The sequence below is a fragment of the Idiotropiscis lumnitzeri genome, chromosome 1 (genome assembly GCF_059441095.1).
Source record: "Idiotropiscis lumnitzeri isolate Australia: NSW breed Sydney's pygmy pipehorse chromosome 1, RoL_Ilum_1.0, whole genome shotgun sequence".
Taxonomy (NCBI): Eukaryota; Metazoa; Chordata; class Actinopteri; order Syngnathiformes; family Syngnathidae; genus Idiotropiscis; species Idiotropiscis lumnitzeri.
Window position 1 is genome coordinate 45,355,997 of NC_142391.1, and position 15,176 is coordinate 45,371,172.

The window sequence follows — 15,176 nt, forward strand, 5'->3', positions numbered from 1 at the left end:
TTCTTTTGCTACTCTTGACGCGGCTATTGGTGGTTATAAAAAATAAACAAATCAGTCAATTGGAATACAATTACGTGTTCTCTAACAGGATACCACCTATCTGTATTTTGTCACTTAATTTGATCTCGCTGGAAACACGATATAGCCCACTTCACTAATCATCTCCCCTTTTCATCGTGTTTTGATCACTGAAATTCCTTTATGGTAGCTTCATTGATTGCGAAATTTCTTTGGTCTAACTAATTCAAATGCAGGTAATTCCCCCCCGATTTCGGCGCAGTCAAACTCTTACTTTACGTGTTAAATTGTAGCGAATGGTGTGCTGAAAACCACACCGACGAAGACTACCACTTTTATGGAAACCCTAGTTTAAATTACAGCAAATCAAAAACACAAAATCATACATTCTTCGTGCCTTTCAATGAAAACAAACGTAGTAACATCGCGCCGCCTTCAGTCAATGCGTGCGCGCTCCCGCGACAGGGGATACATATTTTTTCAGGGCGTAAGTACTTTGGCACGACACCGGAAATACGAAATGAGAAGAGGCCATGTTTCTTTTAACAGCGACGCAGATACTCTCACAAACATTACTCTATACTTAACCAGATGGGTCACTCTATGTGAATGTTATGATCTCGTCGAAGGCAGTCCGAGGCTTGTTGTTTTTTATCGCTCTTATCGTTAACCAGCTGACATGACTTCGTTGACTCAGCGGAGTTCGGGCCTTGTGCAGAGGCGAACCGAAGCCTCTCGGAATGCCCCCGACAAAGACGGCCCCGCCGCCAAAGAGGACCAAGAGTTGAGACTGGGAGAAGCGCAGGACGCTGAAGATAGCGGGGACTCAAAAGAAACGCGCCTGACTTTGATGGAAGAGGTGCTGTTATTGGGACTAAAGGACAGAGAGGTAAAATACACCACACACGTCATGTTGTTAAAAAGAATTCCATTGTAAAGATAGCCAACAACGTTTTATTTATGATGAGGCATCATTGTCTGTTTGACATAAGTCATGTAGAGCAGTAATTCTTTATGGTACGTGTGACATTCTCTGGTGTTACGCTTAATAATTGCGTAAAACTGTTGTAAACCAGCAGATCCTTTCATGGATTATCTGTTCCGCTTCTCCTCACGAGGGTCGCTGGGGGTGCTGGAGCCTATCCTTGCTGTCTTCGGGCAGTAGGCGGGGCACACCCTCGTCTGGTTGCCAGCCAATCGCAGTATCAAACACGGATATTTTGTTGTAATGCTTTTGTCCATTTTCATTTAGAATGAAATATATTTTTTTCTCCGATGAGGTGAGGTTACCAAAACACTCCATCCGTCTGCTCCTGGTCCCGGCCCCTCTGTCAAATGTATAACCCATTATGGCCCACCAATCTAAAAGTTTGCCCACCCCTCATTTAGAGCTTCCAATCAACCTACCATGCATGTCTTTAGGATGTGGGAGGAAATCCGAGTCCCCGGAGAACATCCACGCAGGCACTGGGAGAATATGCAATCTCCACCCAGGAGCCGTATTGATGCCCCGACCTCTGCACTGTGAGGCCATAGTGCGAACCAGTCATCCACTGTGCTGCCCCAAACCCGCACTTGCGCTGTGCTGATAGTTCTTGAATTCTGTAATTTCCAATTGTCTGCGACTACACTCTACAGTCCTCATTGAAGTGTACACATAGTGGATGTACGCATCGTGTTTGAGAGTGCACGTTACAAGCAAACGAATATTGTACAATTGGGACAGTTCGTGTGACATAGTCGACTTAAGTCACTGTGTTGGATCTGTGTCATCAAACAGAGCGTCACCGTTTGTTGCTTTGGCAATTTTTCTGCCTTAAAATGATCTTAAAACAGCTGTAACAAAGTAGTAAAGTAAAAACTTGGGCTCTGGCTTCAAGTCGACAGCAGCTATGGCTCCATTATTTGCACTATTTGAACCCAGTGCAGGGTATGCGGCGCATGCGCAGAAGATATCTAAATACAGCGACTACATTAGGACAAAATACCTAGGTTATGTTAAAAATATTTTGGCGACTTTAAAATTTGTATGTGTGTAATTTCAATCCATGTTTTAAATTAACAAATGCCCTATAATGTGGAGCACAACATTTACCTTGTTTTCCGTGATTAGATCAAACTGATCCCACATGGCAGAATATGCTGGTCGATCCATTGATGACAAGCTGTTACCAATAACCAAAACGAATCAGGAGCTATGTCGGTCACGTGGTTTTCCTTCAAGTGGTACATGCACCGAAACCATGTGTCTCCTTAAGTGTTCGACGCCTGCGCTGAGATTTTAGGGTTGTCAGACCCATCACAAGGGAACTCTGTCTATCCAGTATAGCATATCGCCCAGCTCTAGTAAATTATGTTTCATTGGATGTTTTCCATTTTATAGGGGACATGTGTTCCATTTTCTAGGGATATACCTCATTCTGGAATGACTGCATTTCATCAGGGTTACGAGGGTGCATGCTGATCGAGCTTGCCCTGCGCGGTCGTCTTCAGTTGGAAGCCTGTGGGATGCGGAGGAAAGGTCTTCTTGCCAGAAAGGTAGACAAGGTTTTTTTTCCTGCTAACCTTAACATTTGTTTTTTGGTAATAACTAGAAATTTGAACTCCTCCTGGCATTCTTACTGGCATTCTGAGCTAAGCATCATCACTTTCAAGTGGCCTTCCGTAATCTGCTAATTTATTGAACAAAAAAAAACTACAAGGCTCAGGGCTATGACCAAAATGGTTGTATATTAGGGCTGATCAATATGGGAGAAAAAAAAAATTTCATATCGCAGTACATCATGATATAGATCAAATCGCCAGGTGGTGGACGTTCACTCCTCCAAGATGCTGCTCCAGGTGGTAGAGAGAAGAGGCAGGTCAGGTCAAAAACAAAAATAGCACAACACAAGTGAGGAAAAAAACCCAAACAAGAGCACAGAGGAATAGTAACGTTGCCGTACGTAAGAGGAATTACAGAACGTATCCAAAGAGCAATGAAAAAATACCATATCAACACACCGGTCAAACCACACACAACTCTCTGCCAAATACTGGTACACCCAAAAGACAGAATACACCCAGAAAACAAATGCAACTCCATTTATGAAATTCCATGCAAATCATGCAATAAAACATACAGGGAGACAGGAAGGAGTTTAAACATAAGAAAGAAAGAACACAAGACAGAGTGCGAGAAGGAGATGGCAACAAGACAAACAAGAGCAATAAAAGAACAAGCACAACAGGAACATTACAAATCAGCCATCACCGACCACTGCAAAAGGGAAAACGACATCATGGACTGGGAGAAGTCCAGGGTCATCCGCACCGAAGAGAACAAACACCAGCGCTGGATCAGGGAGGCCATTGAGATCTGCAAGCGTGGCACGAAAACCATGAACAGGGACGAGGGAGCCTTCATCCTCTCTACCACCTGGTGCAGCATCTTGGAGGAGTGAATGGACAGCGGCGGGCGTGACTTGCCAGTCATTTTTTTGACAGGAACATCAGATGATAAAGATGGGTCACAAGACACCGTCATGTGACACTCTGAAGAAGGCGAAAGACTCGCCGAAACATGTCAGGTAAAAATTTAACCTAAAACAAAAATTGTCTGCTATCAATGAATCAGTCAAATATAAATTGGAAAAAAATGACATTGCGATATTTGGGGAGGCTGCGATGTACATTGCGATATTTAAACTAGAACAAATTTAACCGGATGACTCAATTAGCTCTGTTTGGGAAGACTTGCTTTGTTTATTATACAGCTCTGGGATGGCCACTTGATGGAAATACGTGCGCCACGGCATTTTATTTTGTCGAGCGTGTGGATAATTTTTTTTTTTAAACCTCTCTTTCGTGACGGCGTTGATTGGTTTCACTTTCGCTTTCGCCCCGTGAAAAGTTATTGCATTCGTGATTCGTCGATGCTGTTTGGACTTCTTATCATAAGGTGTTCTAATAAAGGTGTCTGTCATTGTTTTTTGAGTAGATGGTTTTACATCCAGTCCCACTAATGAGTCTGAACTGGTTATATGGGGGCTCGTCATAGCGATTCAAATGGTCGGACAGGTTTGTTGTATTACCTTGTGTTGCTGCAACAACGACGAAGCACTGTCGGCAGAGGGTTTTTTTTGTGTTGTATATTTCTTTTTATGGCCAAAATAACTCCATATTTCCCCACTTCTGCTGCCGTTGTCGGTACTAGATAGGGACGGGTTGCTAGATGTGGACGGGGTCCTTCGGAGGCTGCACGCTTGCTAATGACGTCACGCTGAACACGTATTTTTCAAATATATTTCTTTGCCTCTGTGTTTTTACCCCTGGATGTTCTATTTGCATATTTTGATTCGCTAAATACAAAAATAAAACAATAACCGCATGACTGCCACGTTGGCTAGTCAGCTCCCGCGTCACTTCCACCTATGGCCCGAGAAGCCGCTGCCGCTGCCGCACAGCAGTGGAACGTTTGCTTTTCTCCTGCGGGGGGTTGACTAATTAGCGTGGGGGTGAGCAAGACGGTCTGTGTAGTCTCTACAATGTAGAGCATAGTGCTGCTTTTATGAAACAAACCAAAAGTTTCCGTGTTCTAAAAAAAAAAAAAAAAAGAAACATCGCACGTCCTACGATGTGACTATTGCGCATGCGCACATCGCAATCGCGATGTTAAAACCGCATATCGTGCAGGCCTAGTGATTATCTTCTGCACAAAGTCTGCCGCTGTCCGGAAGTCTTCTTGCTGCAGCCCGGTAGTATGATCAGCATCAAGAAAGCCATCTTTCAAAGCATCCTCTGAAAGAAATGCCATGTGTTGGCTTGAGCTACAGTTGATATTGAGTTCCAGCTTTGTCCTCTCCAGCGATACTGCCACACTGCACAAAATCACATTTTTTGGTTCTCTTCTAAAACACTTGTGGGGCCTTGTTTCTCACCACTTTATCTATTTGTGATGCAGAATTATTATTATTATTAATAATAATATGATGGCTAATATCCTTAGTTGTCGATCAGGAAGTCTCCGCTACTGGGTAGAAACCTTGTATGCCTATTTTTAACTGAAATTAACTAAAATCTTTTAGAGTATTCGTCGACTAAAATTGCAAAAATTAAACAAAAACTTTTTGGGGGAGTTTTCGTCGACTAAAACTATCACAAATAGGAATGACTAAATGTGACGAAAAGTAATAAGCATTTTCGTCCAAAAGAAGACTAAGACTAAATCCAAAATGTCTGCCAAAATTAACACTGCTGCGCACCAATCCGATGAAGTCAGGTTATGTAAATAAAGATCTCAAAACTCAGTACTCTGTTGCAGCGATTATTGTGAAGTTTATTTTCATCAATTAACAGCGGCTGAATTTTACTGCCCGCAGTACACTCAGTTGCCCCTAGGGGCATTATGTTTTTCTTTTTCTGTATTCAATTTAAAAGGCTTAAACAAACAAAAAACTGTTAAAATCAGAGTTTGTTTTTAATCATGGAGGTTCCTAACTTTTATTCAGGCACAAACAGGGTACACAATGTAGTTTTATGAGTTGAACATTTATCCTTTAAATCAACATGGGAGTTGGGAGTAAGAAGTCATAAGACTACTAACTATGGTGAGAGGGTGGAAAAGAACAACAATATATCAGTGAAATAAAAGAAAACAATGAGAGCAATCACTAATACATGATCTTGGCAGGGGTTAGTGTAGGTGTCGGCAACCCAAAATATTGAAAGAGCCATATTGGACCCAAAAAAACCCCCAAATCTGTCTGGAGCCACAAAAATAATAATATAATTAATAATAAATCTGATTTCACATACCTGCATAAAAGTGCAGTCTGTTCAATATCCAACACATCACAGGACTCATCACAAGCATTGAGTGTGCTGGCGCTGCATTAACGTCCTTGATTTGCTGATCGGGAATGTTGCCATGCCCTTTCCTTTACTGTCTTAGCGGAGAGAGGCATGTCTTTATTTTTTTTTTGTATTAGTCTGCAAATAGGTGTGGGTTTTCTGCGTTATCTCCAGTATTGCAACAAAACTTGCTGCAGTAGTGGAGTTTGGAGAAGCAATCCCCTTCTTGAATCTATTTTTGCGCTCTCCAGAAGTGAAGAGTAGAGACTGTGGGATTCTCCAGAAGTAATGCAATTGCAGTTTTTCACTCACTCCCAATTTGGTACAATGAATGCAAACGATTCAGTCCAAGAAGCCTTGGATCCTCTGTTCTGCTCAGTTATTTTTCTCTTTTTTCCCTTTGGGATCCATGGCCCATCACACAGCGGCCGGTTTGTTTACAACAACCACCTGCCTAGCTTCCCACACTGCTGATTGAAACGTGTATCGCAGTCTATGACGCAAGTCTTTGTTGAAATTTCATAATTATTCTACACATATTTTTGAAAAAGCTCCAGGGAGCCACTAGGGTGGCGCTAAAGAGCCACACGCGGCTCTGGGGTCGCAGGTTGCCGACCCCTGGGCTAGTGTTAACTTTCTCCAAAGTTGGTCATGTGGTTCCATGACTAACTTAACCCCCCTTTTAAATAAATTATAAGCACCAGTTTAGTTGTTTACTCTGAGAATTTGCACTCACTGATTGTTCTTGGGATGGATAAGCTGTGAGGAGGTTGTTCTAATTCGAGCCTTGAAGTCAAGCTGACCCAGTGGTGAAGAAGGGAGGTGTCAGGAACAGTTGGAGGTAAAAATTTTAAAAATGAAAAAGGGGGGGAAAATGAAAAAGTGGTCTGGGATCACACATTCAAACATGCAGGCGCGGTGCACTAGGCTGCTTGACGTCTCAGGCCCTCCTGCAAAGGAGCGCTGGCAGCGTTCTGAGCGCTTGCTGTGGCCAACAGTTTCGTTGTGCTCGGTAAGCATTCCTTGGCGTGCAGGTGGTGTCTACTCATCCCACCCACCCCGCCGACATCTTCAGCTTTTTTACAGGAGTGGTTGTTTTGATCACGTGTGCTGTGCTCGCACGAGGAACAGATTCTGGAATGGACTGTTCATGTTAGACCTTGGGGATCTAGACAGATAAAATCCGATAGTTTTTTTGGCTGCTGTTGGACTGATATCCGAAACAAATGTCGGCTCAAGACACCCCTATTTGCAAATTCAGCAAGGGCTCAAATAAATACTTCCCCAACTGTGCACAGCAAGAACACATTTTCTGTCTCGTTAACTATCTGCAAAATGCTTCAAAGTGCTAATAAGCATAGGTGTTTACATTTTTTATTTTGTCTGCAGGTGATTTGTAAGTCAGATGCTCCTACGGGGGACGTACTTCTGGATGAAGCATTAAAACACATAAAGGACACCCAACCACCAGAGACTGTGCAGACCTGGATCGAACTTCTCAGTGGTGAGTTCTTCAACATAAAAACTCCTGAACATGTGTACTTTTGTGTTTTTTTTTTTTTTTGTTCTCTTTCCAATTTTAGGTCACACTTGCTGTTATTCTTGATTGACCTAGAGACACTAACTCTTTATGACTGACATTCGATGTCTTGTTTTCAGGAGAAACATGGAATCCCCTAAAGCTTCATTATCAGCTCCGGAATGTCCGTGAAAGACTAGCCAAAAATTTGGTGGAGAAAGGTGTTCTTACTACTGAAAAGCAGAACTTCCTGCTTTTTGATATGACCACACACCCGCTTACTAACAATAACCTTAAGCAGCGTCTCATCAAGAAGGTCCAAGAGGCTGTACTGGACAGGTGGGTAAATGACCCGCATCGAATGGACAAACGAGTTCTTGCACTCATTTTCTTGGCCCATTCCTCTGACGTCCTGGAAAACGCCTTTGCACCATTGGTAGATGACCAGTATGACATGGCAATGAAAAGAGTAAGGCTGCTGCTGGAATTGGAGCCTGAAGGTGAAAGCATGAAGGCCAACACAAATGAGCTCTTATGGGCTGTAGTAGCTGCTTTCACGAAATGATGCAACAATGAGGACAGCAAGCACAAGGCAACATAATTTGGGAGCATTGGGTTTTTCTCAAGAAACCGGGAATACTGCCTTCACCATGGTGACTTGACAAACAGTATCCTTAGGCAGGATTTTTTGTTAATTTCATACCATGATCATGTAGGTCCCTCCTTGAATTTGAAGGGCCACGCTAATATTTTAGTAATATTATAATCTTTGTCAAATTTAAAATGCGAGCATTTGTGAATTGGTCAATGCAGGAATCTTGTATGTGGTTACTCTTCGCTTTTGTTTATGTGTAAATGTCAAACAATATTTTTATAAAAATTCATACTGGTAATTACAGAATGCACCATTGACAGTCTTTAGAATTCAATGCCCGACTGTGATGTGAGGGTGAGGTCTGAGATGGATTGAATTAGAACAGTGGACCGCAGCCACTATGTGACTGTGTCGGACCACCCAAAGTTCACAATTTCATAAATAAATACGATGGAATCAACAGATTTTTCCTTTCTTAATATACAGTTGTCAATATTTGGAGTTTTATCCGCAAAAAAAAGAAAAACGAAAAAAATAAACATGTATGTATGTATGTGTATACAGTGAAACCCCGGTTATCGCGGTTAATGGGGACCGAGACCACCCGCGAAAACTGAAAATCCGCGAAGTAGCGGCGCCCCTTCAAAAATGCTTAAAAAAACCTCTACAGGTATACAGTATACCCCCCTGTATACAGTACACCATATAGAATACGGGTAGAGAGAGAGAGAGTGAAATTCATGTTATAACAAAAAAAACAAATTATTAAAAATTGTTTTTTTTATTCCCCAGCCATTATTTTTGTATTTATTCAATTACTTCTTTTTGTATTTATTTAATTACTTCGACTTTTACCTGCTGGTACGCCGTCCGGTGTGCCCTGTGAATATTATGATCCTCCAGCAGAGCTGGAGGATTGAGCAGGACTCTCCAAACGCAGACACGGGACAAAAGGTGGTGATACAAAGATATTTATTATAATCACAATATAGTCAGTATTCAATTACAATCTAGGGCTATGAGGGTCTATCGGCTATAATATATATAATACCAATCTATCGGCGGAAAGAACGTAAAGCGCTGGTTGAACACTCGCACCAGGAAAAGGGAATAACTAAAGAACGAAAAACGCTTGCAAAAGGCAAGGAATGACTAACGAAGATTGCTTACCACGGAAGGATAGGAGGAGACCAATCATCGACAGAAAAAGAGAACAGAAAACGAGCCGAGCTGTAACTGATAACGAAATGAAAGAAAAACGCGACAAGAAACACTTGAACAAGATAACGATCAAAGTACGGGAGCATGAGCAAGTAGGATAACAATCCGACGCCAGGTAGTCAGTGTAGGTGGATTATATAGTGAGTGTAATCAGTGAGTGAATGGGAATCCGGTGCGGGGCTGGTGGGCGCGTCTCGCAGCAGCTGACGGCATGGCGCGAGACGATCGCTGGAGGAACGCCCACACAGCTGAAAAAACAAAAACACACGCGGCATGACAGGCACGGATCATGACAGTGAAATGAAAGGTGGCATTCTTCATTTATTTATTTATTCATTTATTCATTCATAACTGACAGCCTCGCGCTCCGCTCGTGCCCGGGCGGAAGAGGTGCTCCTCTTCGGCTTAATTGTCACGCACGCCGGACCTGCTCCCCCGAAGCGTGTCTCCGTTCGGTTGAACTCGGTTTCATTTCGCCCCGCTCGTGCCCCGGGCGGAAGGTGCTCCTATTCGGCTTAACTGTGACACACGCCCGCCCTCCTCCCCCGGAGCTTCTATTCGGTTAAACTTAGGGGCCGCTTGGCACCGCCCGTGCCCGGGGAGGGTGCTCCTCTTCGGCTTAACTGTGACGCGAGCATGCCCTCCTGCTCCGGAGCTTCCATTCGGTTAAACTTAGGGGCCGCTTGACACCGCCCGTGCCCGGGGAAGGTGCTCCTATTCGGCGTAACTGTCACGCACGCCGGCCGGTCCCGAACGGAGCGAAATGTCGCCCCGCTCGTGCCCGGGCGGAAGGTACTCCTATTCGGCTTAACTGTGACACACGCCAGCCCTCCTCCCCCGGAGCTTCCATTCGGTTAAACTTAGGGGCCGCTTGACACCCCCCGTGCCTGGGGAAGGTGCTCCTCTTCGCACGCCGGCCGGCCTCCTCCGGAGCTCTGGTACGGTCCGAACCGCGCGAAACGTCGCCCCAAATCGTGCCCGGGGGAACGTGCTCTTCTTCGTCCACGCTCTTCTTCGGCGCACGCCGGCCGTCTAACCGCTCCAGCTCGTGCCGCTCGGCGAAACTACAATGCCCCCGAATATTTTTTAGACCCGCGAAGCACTGAACCCGCGAAAGGTGAACCGCGAAGTAGCGGGGGTTCACTGTATTTTTTTTTAGACCCGCGAAGCACTGAACCCGCGAAAGGTGAACCGCGAAGTAGCGGGGTTTCACTGTATATGTATGTATATATGTGTATATGTATATATATATATGTATATACGTATGTATTGTTGGAATTTAGTTTTAAATCAATGTTAGAATTTAATTTTAAATCAATGTAAACTCAAATTAGCAATCTGACTCCAATTTGTGACCTTACCCAACTCTCACTCATCCAACAATATGCGCGCTCGTTCTGCAATAGAAAGGTATCAGGAAGCCGGCATTTTCACGCACGAGTGGATTCATTCCTAATACACAGATTATTGATTACATGTGCACCTGGGTCTTGGGTCCCTTTGAATACAACTCTGTACGCCTCTCTTGCCACCAGCAGACGTATTCTACATCCGAGTTGCCCAGTAATGATTCATACTATACAATATGCAAATGGCACAGCAACAAAGGCATCCTGGCATGATTCTATTGGCTATGTGTATCCTGCAGTTAACTTTAGCTTGCTCTTATTGGTCTTTCTTCCCCCGCCGAATCCCGTGGTGGCTCCTCCTGGTTGTGGCTTGAGTTATCTCGTCCTCGCCCCCTCCTTGCGGCTATCACCATCTGTCCTGAAACCTTCCGTTCTTGCACATTCTCGCACCCCCCATTCTGTTGCGCTCCACCAGTCACAGCCCAACATTCCACAGTCTCACTCTTTCATACACAGGATGCAGCAACATCTAATGAACTATGTTAAGCTCCAACTCTTATATTCCTTTAGTACAGCGGTCGGGAACCTTTTTGACCTGGAGAGCCATAAAACCAAATTATTTCTAGATATATATTTTTTGAGAGCCATATAGTATTTTAAACATATAATAATAATAAAAATAATAAAAGGTTTACTTTTAATGCAACTTCTGGTGCTGCATGTTTTTTTTTTATGTCCTTAATTTGTGTTTCCTCGACTTGATTCGCCATCATGATGCTCCGATCGCGAACCGTTCTTGCTGACAGTGGCATGTCTCTGATTTTTTTGATTATCTTGGCTTTATTTGGAAAGTCATCAAAAAGTTCATTGGCCACATCAAGCATAAATGTTTTGGCATATTCGCCATCTGTGAACGGCTTTCCACTCTAAACTATTGCCAAAGCACCCGCAAAGCTAGCGGAATTACCGTCACCTTGCGTGGTCCAGACACGCAGTTGCTGCTGGCTCGTCTGCACTTTCCGTTGCAGCTCTTCGCATGCCTTTTTCCTGCTGTCCCCCGGTGGATATTTCAATGCAAAAGAAGCATGATGCGTATCGAAGTGCCGCTTTATATTTGAGCGTTTCATTGATGCAATTTTGTCATTGCATATTCGACATACTGCGGATCCTGCTCTCTCCACAAATGCAAATTCCTCTGTCCACGCAGCCTGGAATGTACGGTAATCATCGTCTTTTTTTCTTTTCGCCATCTTTTCTGTTACAAGGGTTGAGCGGGTTGAAGGGTTGAAATTTTATCTCTGATAAAATTAATTTCCGTACATTGACAATGACCCGTGACGTACTTGCGATCGATTGGTTCCCGACCTGATCCTCGGGTCACCGGTGGATTGCAAGTGCCGCAACCCACCCCTGACTTTTAAAATGTATCTTTAAAACTAATTTTAAATTACTTAATATTATTAAGATTATCACTAGTATTTTCAAACCAGTTCCAATATATATATATATTTTAATTTAATTTAATTTAAATTTTTTTTGGCCCCCTCAACTCCAAACTGTCTGGGAGCCATATGACGTCTCCGGAAGAGCCATATATGGCTCGAGAGCCATCGGTTCCCGACCGCTGCTTTAGTATATATTAGGGCTGCGCGATATGACCTAAAATCAATCTCGCGGTAAATTGGACAATTTTACCTCGATAACGATAAATGCACGATAAATTCCCCCTGAGGACCAAGATCAAAATAAATGCAGGAAATGTATATAAACTGTTGTTTTTATTGACCAACTGGTACACATTCCTTTCAGTGAAAAATAAAAGTACAAAAACCATTTGTATAAACATTCCAAATAGCTTGCTTTGCATGATTTGAACAATGTCACAAGAACAGGAGAAAAAGGGTACCTCTCACAAAATCTTTTTCTGCAAATATATTGTGCCGAGATGCTGTCATGCCATTTGCAAAAGCCTAGATTTGTGTAAAGGTATCTTGTAAACAATATAAATAATGCCATGCGCAAAGGAGCTAGTCGCCTGTAAACAAAATGCTAAATAAAATGAAAAAAATGTCAATGGAATGCCAGTGCCAAATAAACGCGTGTGCTTCATCAGGAAAATGCCGTCTCGAGTACGCTGGTGCGCGGTCGCCACCTGTCGTCTATGTACTGCACATTCAGGCTCAAACAGGGATCCATGTTGCGACTCGACCACAAGTCGGATGTGGATGCAAAATGCTTGACATGTCTCCGCTCCCGTCCCGATGTTGTCCATATTGGGAAGTGCGGTTTGCGACAAATATTTTCGTACCTCTTGTCGGCTACGTTCATGAGGCGTTTCAATCCTGTGCGCTCCACTGTAACGAGAGGAGCTCTATCTTTAGCTATGTGCTAGGCTATCGCGTCCACCTCTGAAACGTTCTCTCGTATGGTGTCGCCTCCGTTATGGGCTGTTGTCACTTGTCCAAACTTGCTCCTCACTTTGAACTTTTAGCACAAGCTCCAAGTCTACAGCATGGTTGTGTTGTGGGTGGTGAAAAAGAAAAGGTTGGACGCGCTGTATTGGTGCTTACGATGCACTTTGTAGTTCATGTTCTTTTGCTTAAACATCGTCTTTATGGAACCCAAAACATTTCCAAACGACAGATGTCGAATTTCTTTTCGGGACAAGCGCGACAGGAACAATTTCAACTAACGTTACTTCGTCTTCAGCCGTGTCAGCCGTTTCTGAATTTGAATCGCCAGCCACAGTCTTGTTTACCTTCTTGTTCAGAAGGGTGGAGTCACGTGACGACACGCGCTGTCGCCGTCTTAAAGGGGCATGAACATCACCGCAGACAGAAAAGATTTCTTTGTCTTTTTTTTTTTTTTAGACACAGAATTTACCGACATGGGAAAAATGATGTCGGTCATTGTAATACATTTCGGTAACGGTAAATTTTCGGTTTATCGCCCAGCCCTAGTATATATGTATATATATGTGTATGTATATGTATGTATGTATATGTATATATGTATGTATATATGTAGATGTATATACTGTAATACCCCGGTTATCGCGGTTAATGGGGACCAAGACCACCCGCGAAAACTGAAAATCCGCGAAGTAGCGGCGCACCTTCAAAAATGCTTACAAAAAATAATAATATATTTATATATATATATATATATATATATATATATGGGTAGAGAGAGAGAGAGTGACATTCATCTTATAACAAAAAAAAACTGTAAAATATGTTGTTTACAATAACAATTGAGGGTCTAGAACACTGTTCTACCGAACAATTTACTTACGAACAACCAATTATCGTTATCAGCTTTCAAAAACAAGCAAACACTACAATTAGCTAACATAATTAGTCCGTCGTTTTGCGCAACAAATTAACATTTATAATTTCTATTTCTGGGGGTTTAAGATTACAGTAATACCTGTATATGAATAAAATTGTACCATACCATATAGAAAATGGGTGTAGAGAGAGAGATTCGTGTTAAACAATCAAACAATAAAACTGTCATGACCCGTGTCGGTCATGTCAGGGTTGTTGATTAGTATTATTGTCACGTCCCATGCCATGCTTTCGTGTTGTTGTTTTCTCAGCTGAGTGGGGGCGTTTTCCGCCAGCGCTCGTTCCCGCCCTGTCTCGCCCGGCTGATGAGACGCACACACCGGTTCCCCGTTAGCCTCCCAGCTGACTCTCATTTGTACTGTTAATTACCGGTCTATTTAAACACCCCGTGCCGACTACTTGGCGTCGGTGCATTGCTCCCGCTACACCCTCTATACGCGTTTGCCTCGTTCATCTCGTTCTCGTTCACGTTCATGTTTATTTGTAACTTGTCACTGTCCTTGCTCTCCGTCACTTTTCGGTCCAGTCACGTTCTGTTCACCTTCTGTTATTTTCGCACCCCGCCACGTTTGCGTTTGTCCAATTCCCTCGTTTGCCTTCCTGTTTTGTCGTTAATTAAACTCCCTTCAAGTTACCCGTGCCTTGGCTTCCCCGCATCTTTGGGTCCTCCCCGCTACCTCGCCTACCCGCGAGCTTAACAAAAACATTTAACTGACCTCTTACAATAAGTTCTTCTAAGCGTAGTTGATGAAAAGACCTGTGCAGGACGATGAGGTAATAACAATGAATGACTGCACAGGGGCATGAAGAGCTTTACTGCTCCTCGGATTGACGCCGCAGACTGTCATGACCCGTGTCGGTCATGTCAGGTCTTTGTTTTTGTCACGTCCCGTTTCGGTCATGCCATGTCTTTGTTTTGTTGTCCCAGCTGAGTGGGGGCGTTTCCTCCAGCGCTCGTTCCCGTCCCGTGTCATCATGGCTGGAGAGACGCGCCCACCAGCCACACACCGGTTCCTCGTCAGTCACGCAGCTGTTTCACATTGACTTCATAATTACCAGGACTACTTAAGCGCTCAGGACCGACTGCTTGGCGTCGGAACATTGCTCCCTCTGCTTCCTTTCCCTGACTGTCATGGCCGAGACCTGATATCGTTCTCGTTCTCGTTCACGCACAGTAATTCGTCATTTTGTTCTGTTTAGTCACGTTTAGTTCCTCTTCGTTATTTTGCACTTTGTCACATCAGTTTGTTTTCTCCCAGCACCTGGTTTGCCCTTTTAAGTTCCCTCAATAA

At 43.6% G+C, this 15,176-nt stretch overlaps 1 protein-coding gene across 2 annotated transcripts in view; it reads left to right on the forward strand.

Moving 5' to 3' along the window:
- The first annotated feature begins 491 nt into the window (after positions 1-491).
- Positions 492-15,176, forward strand: part of golph3a (golgi phosphoprotein 3a) — a 14,700-nt gene continuing 15 nt past the window's right edge. Inside the window, exons 1-4 of one of the 2 annotated variants that reach the window (XM_088303054.1) lie at positions 499-907; positions 2,425-2,556; positions 7,240-7,354; positions 7,510-15,176. The exon at positions 7,510-15,176 is cut by the window's right edge and continues 15 nt beyond it. In XM_088303054.1, coding sequence (XP_088159180.1) covers positions 698-907; positions 2,425-2,556; positions 7,240-7,354; positions 7,510-7,934 — 882 coding nt within the window. In that variant the 5' untranslated portion in view covers positions 499-697 and the 3' untranslated portion in view covers positions 7,935-15,176. Of the gene's footprint in view, positions 908-2,424; positions 2,557-7,239; positions 7,355-7,509 lie in introns of both variants that reach the window. The other variant, XM_088303061.1, reaches the window with a different exon arrangement.